Source organism: Struthio camelus, chromosome 18 (genome assembly GCF_040807025.1).
Source record: "Struthio camelus isolate bStrCam1 chromosome 18, bStrCam1.hap1, whole genome shotgun sequence".
Classification (NCBI taxonomy): Eukaryota; Metazoa; Chordata; class Aves; order Struthioniformes; family Struthionidae; genus Struthio; species Struthio camelus.
Window position 1 is genome coordinate 13,100,200 of NC_090959.1, and position 20,092 is coordinate 13,120,291.

At 53.0% G+C, this 20,092-nt stretch overlaps 1 protein-coding gene across 5 annotated transcripts in view; it reads right to left on the bottom strand.

Moving 5' to 3' along the window:
• The window catches only part of PMEPA1 (prostate transmembrane protein, androgen induced 1), a 64,837-nt gene extending 47,105 nt beyond the window's left edge, over nt 1-17,732 (bottom strand). The window contains exon 1 of one of the 5 annotated variants that reach the window (XM_009683986.2): nt 17,570-17,732. In XM_009683986.2, coding sequence (XP_009682281.2) covers nt 17,570-17,702 — 133 coding nt within the window. In that variant the 5' untranslated portion in view covers nt 17,703-17,732. Of the gene's footprint in view, nt 1-4,209; nt 4,358-8,972; nt 9,270-17,569 lie in introns of those variants that run through there. The other 4 variants (XM_068912291.1, XM_068912295.1, XM_068912294.1 and 1 more) reach the window with 4 other exon arrangements.
• Between the last annotated feature and the right edge of the window lie 2,360 nt (nt 17,733-20,092).

Sequence of the window (20,092 nt, forward strand, 5' to 3'; positions counted from 1 at the left end):
GATGCTTCACGCACAGATGGAGGTGGCAGTGAGGAGACTCCAGGCTGTAGGGAGTCGGGTTCGAAAGCGTTAGTCTTTATGTTCAGCGGTTAGACATCTTTTGGGAATTCATCCAAGTGGCACTGCTCCCTTCCCACTCGCCCTGCAGGTAAATCTCGCATGTGGCTTACACAATCTGTTGACTTAAATAAAACAAGGGCAGAAGAAGAAAGCTGTTCAGACATCAGAAGAGGCTCATCAGTCCTTTGGGCAAAAGTCTGGGTCACTTCCCTCTCTGAAGTGTATTTTGCATCTTGTCTGAGGCCAAGTTTCCCTCTGCGAGTGCACATGCAGCAGAAGTGGTCAAAGCATTCAAAACTTCAATAAAAGGACAACAATGACAATGTTGCCAAGTTCTTCCATATTTTTGGCCAGCACTGATGCTTAAATTCAATTTACAGAAATATAAGTCCATGTGCAATGTGCTTCCATTTGCTCTTTTAGAAATCAAATATAAGAGAGCAGTGACCGCATGAGGCTTGGGGACACTTGGCCACAGCTACTTCCAAATCTCAAACCGCTGTTTCACTTGTGCCTCCAGATCGCCCCCGAGTAATGCTCATCCATCCTGTGGGTGTGAGATATGCTCCGAGATCATTGCGTGCTATACAAGTGCTAAATCTTGTTCAATACACTTATCGCAGGTGGAAAACCAAGTTGCAGCGCAGAAGGCTGAACAGCAGACACAATCCTAAACTTCTCAGTGCTCCCAAGAGCTCCCTGAGCAGCGCTAAGGCTAGGTGGTCCATAGCGAGCCCTGCAGAGCGGCCTCACCAAAAAGCCCCAGAAGTAATTCGTGCCCTATTATCGGGCTTTCCTTTTCTATTGCTTATCTCAAACCCTTTCTGTCCCGCATTCAGCTCTGGCACTGAAGTGCCACCACTCCTGGAGCCCACCTTCCCCACTAGTGAGCGCGGCAAAAAGCAAACTCTGCCTCTTCCAAACCAAGAGACCACAACCTGACTGAAGCAATCTTGAAAAAGGTGCAGCCAGAACTGCTTTTGTTAGCAGCACTGCAGAGGTGAAAGAAAATTAATTCTCACAATTAGTGAAATGGGACAGAGGCAGAAAAAGGAATTTCTTAAAATGCAGGTCTCCTTCCCCCTGAGAGTTTGAGGCAGCGAAGACACACCCAGAAGGAAAACCAGCTTGCCTGACCACCACAAAGGCTACAAGATGTTGCATGGCCATTCTGCCCGACGTGCAAAAAAAGTGCTACCCCTGATCAGAAACAGCATGTTAATTAAATACTCGTCCAACTTCTGCATGTGAAGGATATAGTGACTGAGGTCTGCAATAGCAAAGAGCAGGACTTTGCTAAACACTCATAACGCAAGTTAGTGTCTGCATCTTGAGACAGGTAGAAGACACTACCGCAGTAGTTATGATGGCAAGTTCCTTAAGAGAAAAACTAGACAGTTATTCATTTCACCTATCAGGCCTAGGTTAGCATTTAAATAGGATCTACTGTAGAGATCTTTAGCAATGAGCAGATGTGGTTTTTGAGTAATGGTTAATATTACTTAACTGGTTATATTCACTAATGTAATTGACACCTATTCCATCATCTTTAATACACCCACTTCTTTCTCCGATACCATAAATAGATTAGAAAAGTTTCTGCAGATGGCCATGACCCCATTTGTTTGTGCACTTAGCCATGTATGAATCACTCTTGGCTTGTAGCAGCACTCTGGAATTACTGAAAGATAACTAGTCGGCACAGACACCAATAAATGAATCATGCTTTCCACAAGACCAAACCTTTGGGCTTTTACAGACTCCAATTACAAAGTAAGAATAAAAGAACAAAGAAATTACTCAGTCTATTTGCACAAAGTCATGCAGAGTTGATTCACAGTTTTATAGAATTATTACTGACAATCATTTGTAGGGGGCCAGAGTAACAAACCAGCTACTTAACATATCGGACAGAATGAAGAGATGGAAAAAAAAAAAAAATCCCCAAACCACGTCCTGCATATATTCTTGAGAAGTCATATTGATTTTTGCACAAGTATCACTTTCCATTCTTGCTATGGTTCCAGCCTGGGGGTTAATCAGCATTCGTTCTCCAAGGCTAAGTTCTACCTCGCTGGGTTGCACGGCCAAGTTTGCAAGTGCGGGAAATCCTGTTGCACCTGCTGAAATGCAGACATCTCGTGCCAGCAATGTGCATGCACTACATGCACAATTCCTCAGCACTGCATGTATGAGCAGGGTCTTACGAATGGATTAGAAGACTGAGATATGCAAAAGCAATTGCCATTCTAAATGTACACTTTTGAATATAGACTGCAAGTGAAAAACTAGCCAGTCAGAGCCATTTTATTGAAGATATGTGCGAGACTGACTACACTGAACAAAATGCATGAACAATTTGAGAGCACTGTGAACATCCACCAACACTGACAACTTGTGAGGCAAGTTTCAAAAGATGTCCTAGATCTCTCTATGAAACGCTACAGTCTGCGACAACAGTAACATCTATCACAAATTATGTCTGTGTGTATATGTAATATTTTAAAAGTGTTCTAGATAGAGCATAAGCCTAGTCTTATATCGACCAGAAATATGAATGTGGTTACTTTGCAGAAAGAGGAGGTACCACATCAATTATCACCTTAGCAATGTTATGTTACCATATGCACTGATACTGTTAATTTTCAAAAACTAAAAGGTGTTGGAGTCCTCAGTGCTGACCTCACCCTTGCAACATGCACCGCTGCACTGGCTGTAGCACCTCTGAGTGCGATAGCTAAATTTATAAGCTATATGCTCCCAAATGCCCCACATCAGCATCTTGTGATTTTTGGGCCTATCCCTGACACAAGGATAACATCCAGCTGAACAAAATCATTGCAATTTTGGAAAAGACGACAAATTAAATGTATATGCAATGCTGTTTGTCTAAGGCATTCCAGTGAGACTAGCTATCATATACATCTGAAGATCCAACTTCATGGGCTTATTTAGCTTGCAGATGAAACGTGTGGCCTCTTTCACCCCCCACCTGGACTTGGCCCACAAGCAGAGAACTGCCAGCCTGGTACAGCTCGGAGTCACAGCCCAGGAGAGGCCAAAAACAGCATGAGAAGAGCCACCACACAGCACTAAATCAGTCTGGAAAAACCTTGCTTGTTTGTCCCTCATCTTTAAGGCCACTGACTTCCCAACAAAGGTATAAACCCTACCCCAACTGGCTGCAAGAGGGAAAGATGCTACCCAAGATTTAAGTGAAAATGCTAATAAAACCTTCTGAATTCCTAACCCCTCTTCCTATATGCCTCCATCCGCGCTACAGGAATTAACGCGACGATCTCTCTTGCAAGAGAACATACAGGCGATAACACCCTTCTCCCTCCAAAGACAGTTTATCTGAGGATGTGCTGTAGAGAGAAGGGGAAGAAAAGGATTCCCAATAGCACCAGCAGAGCAGCAGCAAGCTGTCTTTAGAAAGCTGCTGAAGCATCCACTGGATTCATGGTCTCCAGGTGCAATGCAAGACTAAGAGGATGCATGCGCTAAATGCTAACATAGCCTTTTTAGGAGGAAAACAAATGCAAGTCAGGAACCTGAGATATTAGGTGAATACTAAGGTAAATACCATACAATACACTGCAGCAGAAATGCTAATGCAAGTTCAGATTTCTCACTGAAGATATTTCAAGAGGCTCAAAGCTTCGATAATATTTAACATCTCTGCTAATTTCCTCTTTGGTGTAATCATAAATTTACCATACTAGCCAAGAGATCTGGGATGAACTACAAGTTCTAGTTGGCTCCAAAGCAGACAAGAATAATGTGTGCTGTTACTATTTTCTCTTAAAATGTACCTCTGCAAAACTGTCTGAAAAAGAAAAAAAACAAGAAAAAAGAAAAAAAAGAAATTGTGGAACTGTCTTTACAAAGAAGCATTTAAAACGCAGATCAAAGTGCTGCCTTGGAAGCTGTACTCCTTGCCAAATCATCAAAGCTCTCTTTACTCTCAATAGCTCCCCATATCCTCTGATTTGGATGATGAACTTCTACAGCTGAAATTTATCTATTTAAAATACACTCCTTTTCTGGTTACCAACTATTTCATTAATGAGTTCATTTTAAGCTATTTTCTTACATTACTGAATCAACGCAACTTTCACAAATATGTACAGGCAGGCACATACGCACACACATAATTTGGAGTACTCAAAACTTCTCGGACCGTGGAGGTGCACAGGTACGCAGGTCTAATCCTGTAAGCGACGGCTCCAGGACGTGGAGGTCTCCTTTTCCCCGGCCGCGCCGCAGCCAACACCTGCATTGCTGTTACACCGAGACATGACACCCAGCGCTCCCGGGTTGCGTCATGACCGTTTTCACACCTTGTGCCTGGAGGAAGAAGCAGAGCAGCCAGGGCTGAACCACGGCCACCAAGGGCCAAATCCCGTCTCCCAAGGGGAGCCGCTCGGCGGCAGCCAGCCGGCAGCCCCGGAGCCGTGACGCTGCTCTGCACGGCGAGAGCGGGCTGGCGCCGAGCCGCGGACCCCCGGCACGTTCCCTCACCTGGGACCTGCCCCAGGTGACCTACCTGCTGCCGCCCAAAACGATTGCAAAAATCATCGGGCAGCAACTTCACCACACAGACAGGAAGAGCCCTGCACACAACAGCCGCATCGGCATTAATGACCCCTTGGCTTTACGGACGTCTGGGAGCACGCTCACGGCGTGAGCGAAGTTTCTACTTAATTGCAGCAAAACGGCCCTTGTAGGTCTCTCCTTGCAAGCCTCCTGCGCCAGGTTTTATTGCTGCAAGGGGAAACACACCAACAAAAGCTGCACCTTATCAGAGATGTTAAGGGACCCGATTAGATAAACTGTGCACCAAGCAGAGTGCCTCCTCACAGAAAGCAAATCCGTAGTCAGTTTTCACAGGAAAAACCACGGCAAACAGATGACCTTTTTTAGCTAATTAGGGTTACCAAATCCCGATGGTTGCTATTACCTGAAACAAGACCAACCGACATGACTGTGCAATGAGTTACTCAGGAAAGAAGCTAGATTATAATTGCTGTCTGTTAGTGACACCATGTATTTTGCTACTTCCCTTGGAAAGGTCTCCTCACGTCTATCCATTTATAATTTAGGTTTACAAACTCAGTCCAAAGCTGGATTTATCTGGCCACCAACTGCCTGCCCTGGAAGTCTACAAGTATTAGTGTATTTAGTGAGTGACAGTGAATACCTAAGCAGAGGGCACGTACCCTTCTCAGTACTCTCCGTTTGCCAAGCAGTCAGCAGGAGTTAGGCTAAGCGTCACTCAATATTCTGAAAATTCAGAGGTGATCCCATGCCCTACCTTGGGGATTCGTGGCTTTAAAGGAAGAAGCACGGCTGCTGTTTATCGCACACCTTTCAATGCCAGTCCTCTAATAAGCAGGATCTCCAAACATAACCAGGGCAAACAAAAGGCTCATTGGGGGCTGGAGGATATCCACCACCCTCAAGACACAAAGTAACAGGGCTTATTGCATCCAACCTCCTCCCCCGAGCATACCCCGAAACGGGCCGGAAGGAAGAATTCGCCCTATCGTGTCGCCCCTTGGCATTATACATGACCTGAGGCGCCTCCGTTGTGGCGCACGCGGCAGGACTCTGAGCCACCTCGCGGGACCTGGGCGTCCAGGTCTTCCCCCGGGGGGGGGGGTAAAAAAAAGTTTGACTATTTTTCCCTCCCATTTCCTCCTTTGTATCCTTTAACTCTTCCATTCAGCGCCGAGGATAAAACACTAAGATTGAATCACTGCCTCGGGGCACGAAACAACGGGTGATTTGAAGACCCCTGAGCCAGGCAGGCTCCGGGAGGCGGCGGGCATCGCCGACCGTCCCGCCTGCCTCGGGCGCAAAGCGCGGGACCGGGCGACGCCAGCCGCCCGCGGTCGGGGCGGGCGGGCTAAGGGGGGAATCGCAGGCAGTCCTCGGCACCGTCCGCGCGCCGCGCCACCGGGGTCGCACCTCGGGATAGGATGCTGAGCTCGGCAAAAAGCCGCTCTCCTGGCGGAGACGGGGCCGAAGACAAGGGACAGAAACCTCCCGAGACCCCCCAGCCTGGACGCGCTCTGTGCGGGCGCTCGCGAGCTCGCTAAAACCCTCGGAGCAGCCCTGGCCTGCCGAGGTGCACGCACCTGGTTTAGGAAAGCCTGGGCGGGGGGGTGGGAAGGAAGTAAATCAGTATTGTACAGTATTATATACTCTCCCCTGAAAGGATCTGCAACGGCCATTGACGCAGCGTCAAGAAAGAAGCGCGTTTGCCAAAAAAGCAGTGTGAAGCGGAAAGGAGACAGGATCCGCGGCTGAGCCATCTGCATTTGGTTTGTTATTAAACCGAGGAATGTGAAAACCTAGAAGTCCCAGCCTTGGACGGAAACCCGCTCTCACGGTCGGCTCGCTCCAGCCCGGCGCTGGCAAGCCCGGCGGCTCCCGCGCGGGCGCGAGGCTCCCGCCGCCAGCCGCGGGGGACGGTCCCGCTCCCGCTCCCGGCAGGCCTAACTGCACCTTTATTAACTCCAGCCTTCCCTCCGGCAGCTTAACCCTTTCGGAAAGTCCTTGCGGAGCCCGTGCCAGCGCCGCGCGGAGAGGCCACCCCGGCTGCCACGGCCCCATCAACCCTGAACCGGCCCCAGGAGACCTCGGAGCGGGCGGCAGCCCCCCCCGCCGCCACCTCCGAAACGTCCCGTTAGGGCCCCGACCCGGGAACGGCACCCGAACGGGCGGCAGGGCAGCGCCGCTGACCCGCGCGAGGGGCACGCGAAGGGCGCTCACGGCTCCGCCGCTCCGCCGCAGCGCTCCCGCACGGCGGAAATAAAGTCACACCTGGCGGCCGCTGCTCTGAGGTGCCCTCGAAGTGGTATTAAACGGATAGATTTAAAAAAAAAAAAAAAAGTGTTAAAAAAATAAACCCGTGAAATGAATTTTTTTCTCAGGGAGGCTCAACTCCGTCCTTCCCACCGAGCTCGGGGCGGAGGAAGCGACCGTGCATCCGACCCCGCCAACGCCACCCAAGCCCTCCTTTATCACCGGCACGAGCTACCGCTGCCAGCGACTTGGAGAGACCCATCCACAAACGGGGCAAGCACGTGCCCCAGCGAGGGGGCTTGCTCCAGGAAACCCGCTGCCCGGGTGGCAGGACGGCGGCGGTGCCCGGCTGACGCCACCGGGACCGGCAGCGGGCCGGGAAGGGCCATCCAGGCGGGATCTCCCGGAGCACGCGGCGTCCGCTGCCAGAGCCCAGCCAAACTAGTACGAATTTAGGAAAGCTAGCCCGCAACGTACTTATCTCCTCCATCCTCTCCAGGGCTGCACACACAGACCGGCAACAGCCGTAGCAGGCACCTGCCTGCTCCCAAGCTGTTCGCACGCGGAGAAAATGGAGAGGGAGGGGAAGGAGGCTATTCCTAAAAAAAAAACCAAGGGATGAAATTAAAAGATTGGGTTGCTCCAACAAAACTTCATGGCAAGAGTTAGGCTGGAAGAGAAGCTTTTTTTCCCCCTCAAAAAGGCATGACATTAACTCACAACTTTTACCATAACCGTAAGCCTTGATCAGACACAAAGTCAAGTCTCTCCTCCCTGTAATTCTGCGGGACGCAGCGTACGCCGTTAACTGGCTGACATAAAAAAGAGCTGTATCTTCATTATTTATACGCTGCTATTGGTATGCCCACCTAGCCCAGCCTGCTAAAGTCTAGGAAGAGTAATGGTCTATTCAGTACCAGCAGTGTTTAAAAAAAAAAAAAAAATCAGGCAAATCCAGCTTAGTTTTGTCTGAACATGAATGAGATTAAATCAAGATTAAATGTGCGTACAGTACAAAGGGTATGGTTTATGCTAAAACTCAGGATGAGCACATGCCTACAGACCTTCTCCAGGATGCAGACACCTGGATCAAGCGGTGAGGAAGCAGGGCAAGGAGAAGGCAAATGACACAGGACAAAAACCACCCGAAATACCAAGGGACAGATGCTGTCTCGAGGGGGGGCAGGGGAATCCCCTCTGCCACCCTACCGAAGCTAAGCGGGCGAACGCAGCGCTAGCAGGAAGAGGCTGCGCCGGGCTGACTTTCCCCAGAGCCGCCGGAGCGAGCCTGCCCCATCGCAGCGCCGGAAACCCCTGCAAAAATCAAGACTGTTTCCCAAGTTTTCACTTCAGGCCATTTTGCATTAACCTGCCTAGGTTTCACGGCACTGAACAAGGGCTTCATTGGGGGAGAAACCCCACAACCCACCCAGGCCGGGCTGCTCTGAAAACCTTCCCTTTACAGGGGGAGGAAAAAAAAAAAAGAAAAGAAAAAGAAAAGAAAGAAAACGCCATTGAGTTCACGCTGCTGGAGGAGCCAACTCGCTTCCTTAGCGCCGCAGCACTACGCTTTCCCCTCTCCTCCCCACGCAGCTCGCTCCCAGACGGGGAGAGCGAACAGAAAAAGTAGTGGGTATTTGGGTCAGGCCACGCACTCAGGGCTACTCTGTGCCAGTTATGAAAATACTAATAAAAAAAATAAAATAGGCCACCAGGAGCACAAAGCGCCGGGGGGGCGGGAGTGGGGGGGAGCTGCCCGCGGCGCTCCCCTCGCCCCAGCAGCGGAGAGGCGATTTGCAGCGCTGCGAATCAAGGTACCGAAAGGGGAGATTTCCACCCGAGGGCGAACAACGCGAGTGGGGGCGAGGGGGGGGCGCGGCGGCTCCGCGGCCAGCCCCGCGGAGGGCAGCGGGACACGCGGGAACTTTCCCCACCCGGGGGGGCGCGCGGCGTCCGCGCCCGCGGAGAGACCGGCGCGGGCTGGCACACGCGCACATACACACACGCTCACGCAGACGCGGCCACGCGCGCCGGGGGGACACGCGTGTTGCGCGGACACGCGTGGCCGCCGCGGCGGGGCGGGGGGCGCGGGTACTTACTGATCTCCATGCTCTGGAACAAAGACCGTTTGCAGTTGCATGTGCAGGACACATTGGGCTGAATAGCTACGGCCGTGCTGTTCAGACCCATTAAGTTATACATTTAAAAAAAAAAAAAAAAAAAGGAAAAAAGATTTTAAAAAAGCAGCAGCAGCGGCGGCGGCAGGAGGCAGCGGCACAAAGAACTTCACGCCCGCCGAGCGCTCTCCGGGCAGCGCAGCGCAGCGCAGCGCACAGACGGGCTCCTCCTCGGCGCGGGGGGAGGGAGGGAGGGTGGAGGGGAGGGAAATGCAGCTGCGACCAAAAATTGGAAATTTAAAAAAAAAAAAAAAAAGCGCGACGCGGGGAGAAGCGCAGCGCAGCGCCCCCCGCAGCGGCGGCGGCGACGGGGCCGGGCTGGACGGGGCCGGGCTGGACGGGGCCGGGCTGAGCTCGGCGCGGCCGGCGCAGCCCCGCGCTTTTGTGGGTGGCGGCGGCGGCGGCGGCGGCGCCGCGGCGGCGGAGGGGAGCGGAGCGGAGCGGAGCGGAGCGGAGCGGAGCGGAGCGGCGGCAGCGCGGCCCGCCCGCTCCCCGCCCCCCGCGCTCCGTCAAGGCCACGGAGACGCGGCCGCGCGCCGCCGGCAGCCGCGGGCGGGCGGGCGTGACGTCAGCGCCAGACTGGGGCTGCCCTGCCGCCGCCGCCGCCGCGGGGGGGGGGGGAGGCGCTCCGCGGGCGCGCGCTGCCCCGCGCTGCCCCGCGCTGCTCCGGGCGCTGCTCCGGGCGCCGCCGCCGCCGCCGCCCGCCGGCTGCGCAGCCCTCTGCGGCGATTCCTCCCTGCCCCCCCCCACCCCGCCCCGAGGAGCCGCGCAGCCAACGCCGCCCTGGCTTTGCGCGGTTGGCAGCGCGCGTTTCTTGGGGGAATATTTAAAAATAATAATAATAATTAAAAAAAATAGTTCATTTTCACCTCCGGCCCGTAGCGCTCACCCCTTGAAAAGAGACTGAGGGTGGTTCGAGGGACCGGTGAGGGACTAACCCGCGCTCGTCACATCCCACCTAAATTCCGGTCTAATTTGTTAGGTATCGTCTGCGCGGACAAGGCTGCGGTCGCACGAAGGCAGCGCCCGGGCAGGGAGCCCCTCGCCGCTGCGCCCCGCCGTCTGCCGCCGACCCCAGCGCAACGCCCTTCCTCCCTCCTTCCCTGCCCATTTGCTTTTGCAAATCTGGCCAAAAGCGTCCCAGCCTGGACCCCAACGAGAAGTGGGGGCTGCGCCGGAAGAGCACCCCGGGCTCCTGGTGCTGCAGCGTCGGTGGGTCCTGCGCTGCGTCACCCCATCCCCAGCGCTCGGTGGCTCCTTGTGCAAACAGGGCACCCCAAGGAGACCTTGGTGGGACTCGGGAAAAACCCGCGAGTGCTTCAACAGGGCATCGCTAACCCCTGGGAGCTCGGGGCATCGCTAACCCCTGGGAGCTCGGGGCATCGCTAACCCGCGGGAACTTGGGGCATCACCAACCTCTGGGAGCTCGAGGTGTCACTAACCCACGGGAGCTCGGCCACCAGCTCCACCAGGATGGGCTCCGAGCGCGTAACCCCGGCTCCGGGGCCAGGCCGGGGGAAGCAGCCCGAGGGAAGTGCGTTCGGTCACCACGGGCCAGACAAGGCTGGTGCTCGGGCCTGGCGCAGCCCCGCGAACCGGAGCGAGCCGGGCCGCAGAGCCCCCTTCCTCCCCGCTGCGGTCCTGTCTTGGAGCGCACCAAACGCAATACGCCTTGGTTGCTCTTCTTTTGTTCAGTTCTGTTTTCTCATACAAATCTCAAAAAAAAAAAAAAAGGAGAAATTCCCGTTTTTGTTTCAAACTGCCTGCTTTAAAATTAAGCAACCTCCTTCACTGTTTAGGCAGGTGAAAGGAAAAAACTTCATCTCTCCCTTGAATGCTTAGCCTGCCAAGTTTTAGTCAAGACAGCTTCTCCCTCCCTCCCCCCCCCCGGGAAATAAACCTGCGAAAATAGGGGTTTATAATGAAAATGCTGAAACAAGCTTAACTATAGTGGTGCAAAGTAGCTGCTATAATACTTGGTGAATCCTGTTACTGGGAGATAAAGACAGCTTCAGTTATCTTCTAAGAGAGCATATTTTCCCATAATTCTTGATAGCTATGATTTAGTATTTGGAAGCATTTAAAGAGTCTTCAATTGGGCCTATGCTCCCTAGAGATGCTCCCATGAATATTGCACTAAAAAAGGATACAAGCTACCACTACCACGTGTAAAACCAAAATCTTTCGCAAAGCTGTAGAAATCATGGAAGATGGACAGTGTCAAGAGTCAGGCAACGGTATTACTTACCGTAAATTTTAACTTTTATCTGCCCCCCTAGAAAATGGGATTTATTTCCACATATATATTTACAGAATAACATTAAATAAGCCTCTGTGCTTTACAAAGACTCCTACGGCCCCATCTAGTCCCGTGGAAAATGCCTAGAGAGAAGGAACAACGAATTGCTAGGTTGTTTAATCTTTACTCTTTGCCACTTGACAGATGGTAACTCCCAACAATCACTAATCCAAAAGAAACACGGAAAAGGATCTTGCATCACAGATAGAAACGAGCTCTAAGAAGTCTGTGGTTCCTGGTGCTGAATGCATGCGAACTACCGTACAACGGGAGGTAGCAGGGTAAAGCTCTCGGTCTCCCCGCCGATCCGGGGGCTTTTCTCTCCCCGGCGGGAGGGATGCGGGGAGCACCGCCGAGTGCGATGCTAGCACCGGTGGCTAGCGTTCAGGATTGGGGCCAGGAGAGAGAGAGAGAGAGAGAGAGAAAGCACCATTCTGAGATCATTTTGCATGAATTCTGTAGGCAACAGTTTTTAGTTCTTGGTGGCTGGGTCATACGTAGCCCGATGGTATGTTTTTTCAGACATTTGAGCACCCACAACCCCTCCTGAAGCTGCTGGGAGTTAACAGGCGCCAGAAATTCCTGGAATCATATCGTGTGTGCTAGAGACGACGTCAAGAAATCAGTCACTCAGGTGGCACAGGTTGAACATTTAGGCTAAGCTCCTTACCAAAAATTACTCAAAAAGAATCTACCCTAAGCTGCAAGGAAAATATTTCCAATCCTATCTGCATCTCCGTGTTTATTTCCCTCTGCCTTGGTTTCCTCATCTGTAAAGTGGGAGGGAGAATTTTCATCCCCCTTTTGGCTTGATTCGTTCAGGTTGGTACTAGAGTCTGAACTCCTTTGGCTCCAGGCAAATTTCTAGAAACGTTTTATGAAAATGCACAGAAAAGGTATACCTGTGACAGGAACGTGGAGACTTTGAACTTTGATTCTGAGGCCTCAGAAAGGCCAGCTCACAAGTTTAAGCGAGGCGTGCACACGCTTTGATGACAAACGCCAGTTCAGACGGCTTTATTTGTCATTCTGCTTTTACCATTAGTAAAGCTGGAAGCATTTTTTCTTTTCACAACACCTTTTCTTTTCACTCGAGCTGAAGACTCGAGACCCTTTCTCAGCGGAGCTTGCTAGCCTGGCCAGAAGACATGACGCGTTTGTAAGCCAAGCTTAGGCCGTCAGCTTGCAACTAACATAGTCCTTCACACTTAAAATATGTAGCGCGGTCATAAATAAGTCAATGTTAGCAACACTCGGGTGCTCACGTTTCAGCAGGCACCATTCAGCGGTGACCTGCTAGCACGCTCAGCCCCGAGCCCCGCTGTCCGCGCGGACCAGAGCGCTACGCAAGCGCACGTAACCTTATTCTGGTGCATGTTCGACTCAGGATTATTGTCTCTTAAGGCACGCACTTTATGGTACATCCTCAAACGGCCTTAAGCAAGGAAACGCTGCTTTAAGTAAGACATTATTCTTGTGTGGCGGGTCAGTTCCCTGACTAATGAATTATAGAGTCCATCCCTCTCTCTGGCCCGATGAGCGCGTCATTACTTTTTACAGAACGGGAACAGTTTCACCCAATAGCGCAGCGGGCAGGAGATCCGGCCGCGTGCGGAAGAGCAAGGCGTCAGTCCCTGGTCAAACGGGAAACGCCCAGGTAAGATGCCCCGACTCCCCCGCCGCCGAGGACGGGCGCCGGGGCAGCCAGAGCCTGGGGCCGGCGTCCCGCGGCCGCCCGCTAGCCAGCACAGTCGGCGCAGCGCTGGCGGAGCGGACAAAGGGCCGGGCCGGCCGGGCCCGCAGGTTGCGGCTGAGCTGCGGCGGAGGAGAAAGGCGTCCGCCCGCTCCCTGTGAATCAGCCGCCTTGTTCTAGGGGGAGTTTTTACAAGTTTGCAAAGCTTTGGTGGATGAAGGCTCCAGTTTCACATGCAGGCTGCTGCAAGTTCACACATTTTCTTAACCTTTCTCAAAAAAAAAAAAAAAGAGAGAGAGAAAGAAAAAGAAAAAAAAAAACCCTGTTTGCAAGTCGATGCCGGTTTAAAAATGCGCTGTTTACCACTATCCCAACTTCATCTGAACTACTCCTGCAGCTTGAAGAACAACCAGCATTTTTCCACCATGATTTAAGAACAAATAATTAAAGTCATCCCAGATGGGCCTGTAAAAATTAAACTATATCAGCTAACTTTAAAGGATTTATCCTATTCTTTGTAATAATTCTGTCGGCCCTCCAAACTACTGCGGTTTGTCGGAGTTTCTCCTGCACAAGCTCTTGGCCGATGTGAGAATTTTAGAATGTACTGTAGCGGCTTTGGGCACCTGCATTCTGTCATTGTTCACGGGTTTTCAGGTTTTTTTATGTTCTTCCTGGAGACTCCTCTAGCAGTTACAAGATGAGTTGAGGCACCATGAGATCTCAGTTCATTGCCTGGTTTTGCTACAAACTCTTAGAGTAAAGAGAGGCAGTTGTCTGTGCCTCGGTCTCATCACACATGGAAGGGGAGGCAGAGGGGCTTCATCAATACTTGAGGTCCTCGGAGAAACATCAGTCTGTTCTGGATAGTCTGGCACTATAATATAATTTCACTCATTGCAAGACCAAAAGTCAGTCATTTCCCTATGCAGTCATGTTCAAATCGTCGCTTTTATTCTTCACCGCAAGCACTTCTGCGTTAGTTAAGGATTGGAGCGACCCTGCATAATCGTTACACTGCAACACTAAGCATAAATTCATGAAATGCAATTGCAAAGAGAGATCCATACTACAAAGAAGTAACCTTAAGAGTCAAATCGTTTTCTTCAGAAAGTGGTTGAGGCAATCTAAGGAAAAAACAAAACAAAAACTCACAGCTCCCCAAAGATTTGTTAACTAAACAGTTGTCCATTAAAGAGACCAAATATTTCACAGCATTAGTCTTTGGATTAATGTTAAATCGATATGTACTAACGCAATAGGGCAATAGTTACCATGGTGAATAATTCTATATTTATTTTCAAGCAAGCCTTATTTCTAACATTTCCAGACATGGTTGCCACTTTCTGGTGACTAACCTCGTAAGGGTGTGTGTTTTTTTTTTTTTTAAACTGTTTGGTACCAGAAATTGCAATTTTCTCCATGACAACTATAACAAGATCTCCACCATGGTACAGGAGAGCAATGCTGGGCAGGGACACGGATGCACGCCAGTTTTAGCTGAGGGCTTGTTTACCTTTGAAAGTTAATACAGATTAATCTCGGGTATCACTCGAAGCGCAACAGCTACGCCAAATTAATTCCTAGGCAGACGAGCCCTCGCAGCGACTTGGAACACGTTTTCCTTCGGAGGACCTCAGCCCCTTGGATGAGCATGTAATAACCTACCTCAGACCGTCTTCCGTCTCGGAGAACGCAACCATGAAACTCCCACTTACATCTTGATTATTTACTGGTCTACCCTATCCCGTCTCCGACTCGCAGAGCCGGGCGGGCTCCTGCCCCTTCTCCGCACGGCCGCGCTCCCACCTTCCCTTCCCTCGGCTCCATTTCTGCCCGGCGAGTCTGGGACCCTCGGGCCCTCCCGCTTCCAGCGCCGGGCTCAGGACCCCGGGGCAGACGGCTCCCCGCATCCGGGCCGGGCGGCTCACAGCTGCCCCACGGGCGCTTTTCCACCTGCGCCCAGCATAGCGCTGGGCTGGGTCCCATTTGAAAGGTCTTGGTCCCAACCAGGAGGGCTGCAAAGTCAATGAGTATTTGCAATGAAATTTTTTACTGAAGCCACCAGAACGTTATTCCAACCCGTTCTGTCTCATTTGGGGCCTGATATAACTCCGGCTGACGTCACTGGAAAGACTCCACCCTACCTTTACATTTTATTGGAGGCGCTGGAAGGAAATATATCAGTTCGCTAGCAAAAATAATCACCCTCTGAGTTCACAGCTCCCTGGTGGAAAGCATTTCGTTCTCTCGCACCGACGGCTAAGACCGCGCGAAAGCGGGATGGGAGCGGGCAAAATAAAACAGCGCTGGCGAAAGAGTTGCAAAACCCAAGAAACACAGAATTAGCCCTGACTTCTCTGGATGGAACAAGAGCCATTTTGGACGGGGGAACGGCACTTTGGAAAGCCAAAAAAAAAAAAAAAAAGAAGGGGGTGGAGGGGTAGCGGCAGAGCCGGCGGAGCGGAGCGGAGCTGCCGCCCAGCTCCCTTCTCCCGAGGAAGCAGCTGGCAGATTCGGGGACGGAGCCGCCGCTGGGGCATCCGGCGCTGCCGGGCGCCCCCGCTGAGGCGGTTCAGCGGCCGACGGCTGCAGGCGGGTTATGCACGACGCTGTCCTGACGGGACCCCCCCGCGCCGGTCGGTGGGGCCGGGCCGGCGCTGACCCGCCGCCGCGCCCAGAGCGCCCGGGCCGGACCCCGCGCGCCCCCGCCCCGCCCCGCCGGGGGGAGCCCGCGCCGCCCCCGCCGCCGCCTTAAGTCCCTCCAGACGGCGCCTGACGTCACAGGCAGGCGTTCCCCGGCCACTCAGAAGTGGGGCAGCCGGCGGCCGCCACGCCCCCTCCGGCCGCCAGGCGGCCAATCAGCGCAAGGGCAGGCGGGGCGCGCGCGGGCCATGTGGGCTTTAACTCCACGTGGGGGCGGGGCGCGGCGCGGCTCGGCGCGGCGGGGGCCGTGACCGCGCGGTGACCCGGGGCCGCGACAAAGGCGCAGCCCGCGGCTTCCCGCGCCGCCGCCGCCGCCGCCGCCTTAAAGGCGCAGGCTGCACCGCACCGCACTGCACCGCACCACCCTGCACCACGCTGCGCTACCCTGCACCGCACCGCACCTCGCCCCACTGCACTGCTCCCAGCTGCACTGCACTTACTGCACCGCTCTGCGCTGCACTGCACTGCAGCGCACGGGCGCAGGGCCCCACACTGCGTGCACATGCTCCCGCCACGCCAGTGTTCAGTGCCCTACAGGCCCGTAACCCTATTTTGTGCTTCTGCGGTGCAAAGCAGACACCAACCCGTGACATCATCGCCCAGTGACTTCTGACGCGCCTCCTGTTCTCAGCTGAAAAGGGCTTTTGTGGCCCGGTGCATGACATTAAAGCCGGGGCACGCTCGGCAGCGGCTGCTCTGCCTGCTAGGAGGGCCCGGACAGAGGCCGGGTCCTGGAAACACAAACACTGCCATAAATGTCTTTTCCCGAAAGGCTATTTACTCAGCTGCTGACATGATTTCAACGGAGCGATTAGTCGTTCGTGCTAAAGCCAACCACCCCGTCTCCTCGCTGATAGTCCCAAACGCTACGGCTGCTACTTTATCGGCGGTCTTTTTTTCCCCCTTTTGTTTGAAAGAGAGAGTTCCTGCAGTATTTGGATCCCCAGATGCGCTGTATCGTCACCCGCTCGGCTCACAGGCGAACCGCAGACGTTAAAAGTGGTTGTTTCAGCCCGGCTCAACTGTAAGGAGCTGTTAACTCCCTCCCAAGGTTTCAATCCCTACGGGAGAGACAAAGTCGATACTGGAGAGCTTCGTTTCACAAAGAGAATAAACCCCCAATATTTAACTTCAGGTATAGGTTGTATATACAACGTTACCTAGTGCTACAAAGCCAATAATTTTCAGTTATAGCGAAGCGATAAAAAAGCCCAGTTTCGACACTTCTCGCTCAAACCCCGTGGAGCTTTGCCCGAGCCCAAGCAGGCCGAGCAGGCACGCCTAACTAAACCCTTTGAGTCAGGGATACTGAGTCGTTTAAGGGTTTTTGGTTGGTTTGTTTTGGTGTCACCATTTTAGATTTCTAATAACTCCGATAACTGGTGAAACGATTAATCCTAAGGCTTAAGAGGACACACAAAAACGACTCTTTTTGGGGACTCCAGGGGCCATGCGCGAATCTGATTTCCCAAATGAAGTGCGTTACAGCATCACTGCAAACCTAAAGGCTTTACTATTTTCAAATCTTTTATGCTAGACTTTATACAGCTAATACAGCGCCAATGTTTCCAAGGAAACCAATATGCCCTGTTCTCACTGAACCAAATCTCACTATTAAAACAATTAAAAACTTAATCTGGGCTCCCTCCCTTCCTCCTCCTCTCTCCTTTTGGTATTATCTTACACATTTTAATTAAAAACACGATTGCAATAATTTTTTTACACATACGCGTACTACACTGCGACTTACCCAGAGGAAGCTTGATTCCGGAGCAGAATAATCGGGAATCAAACCGATTGCGACGACTGAGTCGAACTTACCAGCGGTCCTGCTGCATCGATGCTGCCCGCTGCTCGTCTCTGCAGGCTCCCGGCCAGCGCCGGGAGAGGGGCTTACAACTCTGCAAGGCTGGGAGAAACACAGATTTATGCAGTGAGCTTGGCTTAGGCACATTTCCGAATCGCAGCGGAAACGGTCCCGGCTGGCGTTCGCGCCCCGTGCTCCCGCCCCAGCGCCACCCGCGCGGGAGGCGATTCTCCCCGTTCTTGCCGCCCCGCGGCCCAGCCAGGGGCGTCAGGGCGGCGGCGGGCGGCCAGGGCACGCCGCCTGCGGCCCTGCTCCCCGCCAGCCGGGCGGCAGCGTGCCCGGCGCTGCTGCGGCCCCGCTGCAGCCCACGCCGCGAGAAGACCGGAGGCCCCGGGAGCTGAGCCTCCTCGGCGGCGTCCTCCGCCGGGCGGAGGGCTCGGGGCCTCGCGTGGGTCGCTTGCGTAGGCAGCGCCGTCTCCGGCCTCGGCAAACACGCACCAGCCCCGGGTGCCGGCACCAGGGAGCTTAAAGCCGCGCTGCAAACGCCCAGCTCAGGCCCCCCCCCACCCCGCCGTGCCCGGCAAGGAGGCTTGGCGGAGGAGAGGCAGCTGGAGGCTCACGGGGAGGAGGAGAGCAGCTCCGAGCGCCGGGAGCGAACGCCCCCGGGGCGGCAGTAAGCAGAGCCCGGCTCTTTCGGCCGCCCGCGTTGCGCCCTCCGCTCTGCCTGCCGCGCGTTGACCCCGGTTTTTTGTTCCCCTTGCGCGTGCGACTTGCAGGGCTGAGGGCGAAGGACGGGAGCAGTCAGCGCAGAGATGTTTCCTGTGGATCCAAGAGCTAAATCCGGCCCGAGCTCGTGCGCTCCCTGGATCCACCGAGGAGCGGGAGGGAAACGCCGTCAGGGCTGTTTCCCCCACCGCTGTCTGAACGCTTTGACGTCCCCCCGCCCGCCCTGGTAACGGGCAGGGCAGCGGGGAAGGAGAGCGTGAGGAACGCAGTTGTGGTCTCACGCCTTCACGCCGGGCTGGCCGGGCCCAGCAGCGCGAGGCCCAGGCTCGGCCCTCCCGCCCCGTGAGTCCCGTAGGCGCTGGCTTCCTGCGAGGTCTGGGAAAGTGCGTCTTGCTCACTCCTTCACCTACGTCTCTTAAGGGACTGCGTGTTGCTGAATGCTCCTTGCAAATGCAGTTTCCTGTGAAAAAAATCCCAGCCTTGCTAACATCCCACATGTAATATGATACATTCCCATTCATGCACACTTCCCACCACTCTGCCATACAGCCTTGTACAACCAAAGAGAGAGAAACTGTAAGGCATGCCTGCACGCTGAAATCCCTAATTCTTCAAGTTGGGGGGGGGTGATTTGGGGTGATTTGGGTGTTTTTCCCCCCCTTTTTCTAAAAGAGTTTTGGAAAATTACTTTCCACCATCTGCCCTGCCAGAGCTAGGAAATATTTGGAATACATTCCATTCTCCTAATGAACACGCAACAGCAGGGGTGCAGCAAACAAGAGAGAGAAAATCTTTCTAATGAACAACAAATGAACGAGAAATCAGATCTGCATAGCTTCAGCTTTTGTTGCCTATAGCTTTAGGGTGATTCATGGAGACAAAATCAACGAATGTGCTGTAGACCCAGGTCTAGCACGGCACGCACAACTCCTGTCATGACCCAAGCCATATTTGTTTTGGATACAAATATAGAGTCTTGCTAGCTTCCTTTTCTTTTAATTGACAAAAGTGGGGGAAGAATTTCTTAAGTATAGTTCCTACAACTCCTGTTAACGCTCTTCAAAACGTGTTGAATTTATAGGATACTGTCAAATGCATATTAGTATTCATGACACAAATCACGTTGCTTCCAACTGGTATATAGAGCTGTATCATGCTCTTTTGTTAAAAAAAACAATAATGTGCTCCAACTGAAAAAATTAGTGGGTCTGTCTTAGATAAAAAGGACCAAAAAGCTCCCCTTGATTCATGCCCCTCAGAGGCTGTGGATGCATGTTGCTGAGCATGGCCAGAGGTGGACTTCCAGATCCACCACAGCAGAAATTAAGGACTTCTGTCAGGTGATGTATATGCCATTATGAATACGAAAATTAGCTGTTCTACTTTTAAGAGCTTTGCCTGCAGCAAGCCATTTAGACATTAGCAATTTTCCACCCAAAGCTTTTGGTATCAGAAGCTTGGACGTATCAACTGGGAACTTCAGTCCAGGCTCAGAAGCTGTGCGAAGCACGGTGCTGGCTGCCACAGCAGCCCTTCGCCTGGAGACGCAGGAGGAATGACGCGTTCATGGAGTTGCAACCCAGCCTTATTGGCAAAGCCTCTGTTCAGATACTGGGACTTTTCTTCACACCTCCTTAATGGTGTATTTTGTTTTCTGTACCAGTCCACAAGCTGTAGCCCAAAATACTCGAAAAGTGACAAGTGCCAACAAAGAACTCTTCAACTCATCATCTCTGGAGGCTGCGGCATCTCCCAGCCCCTGCCTTAAAGAAGAAGCCATGGGAGCACAGGGGAACTTCCCAGCCTGCTTT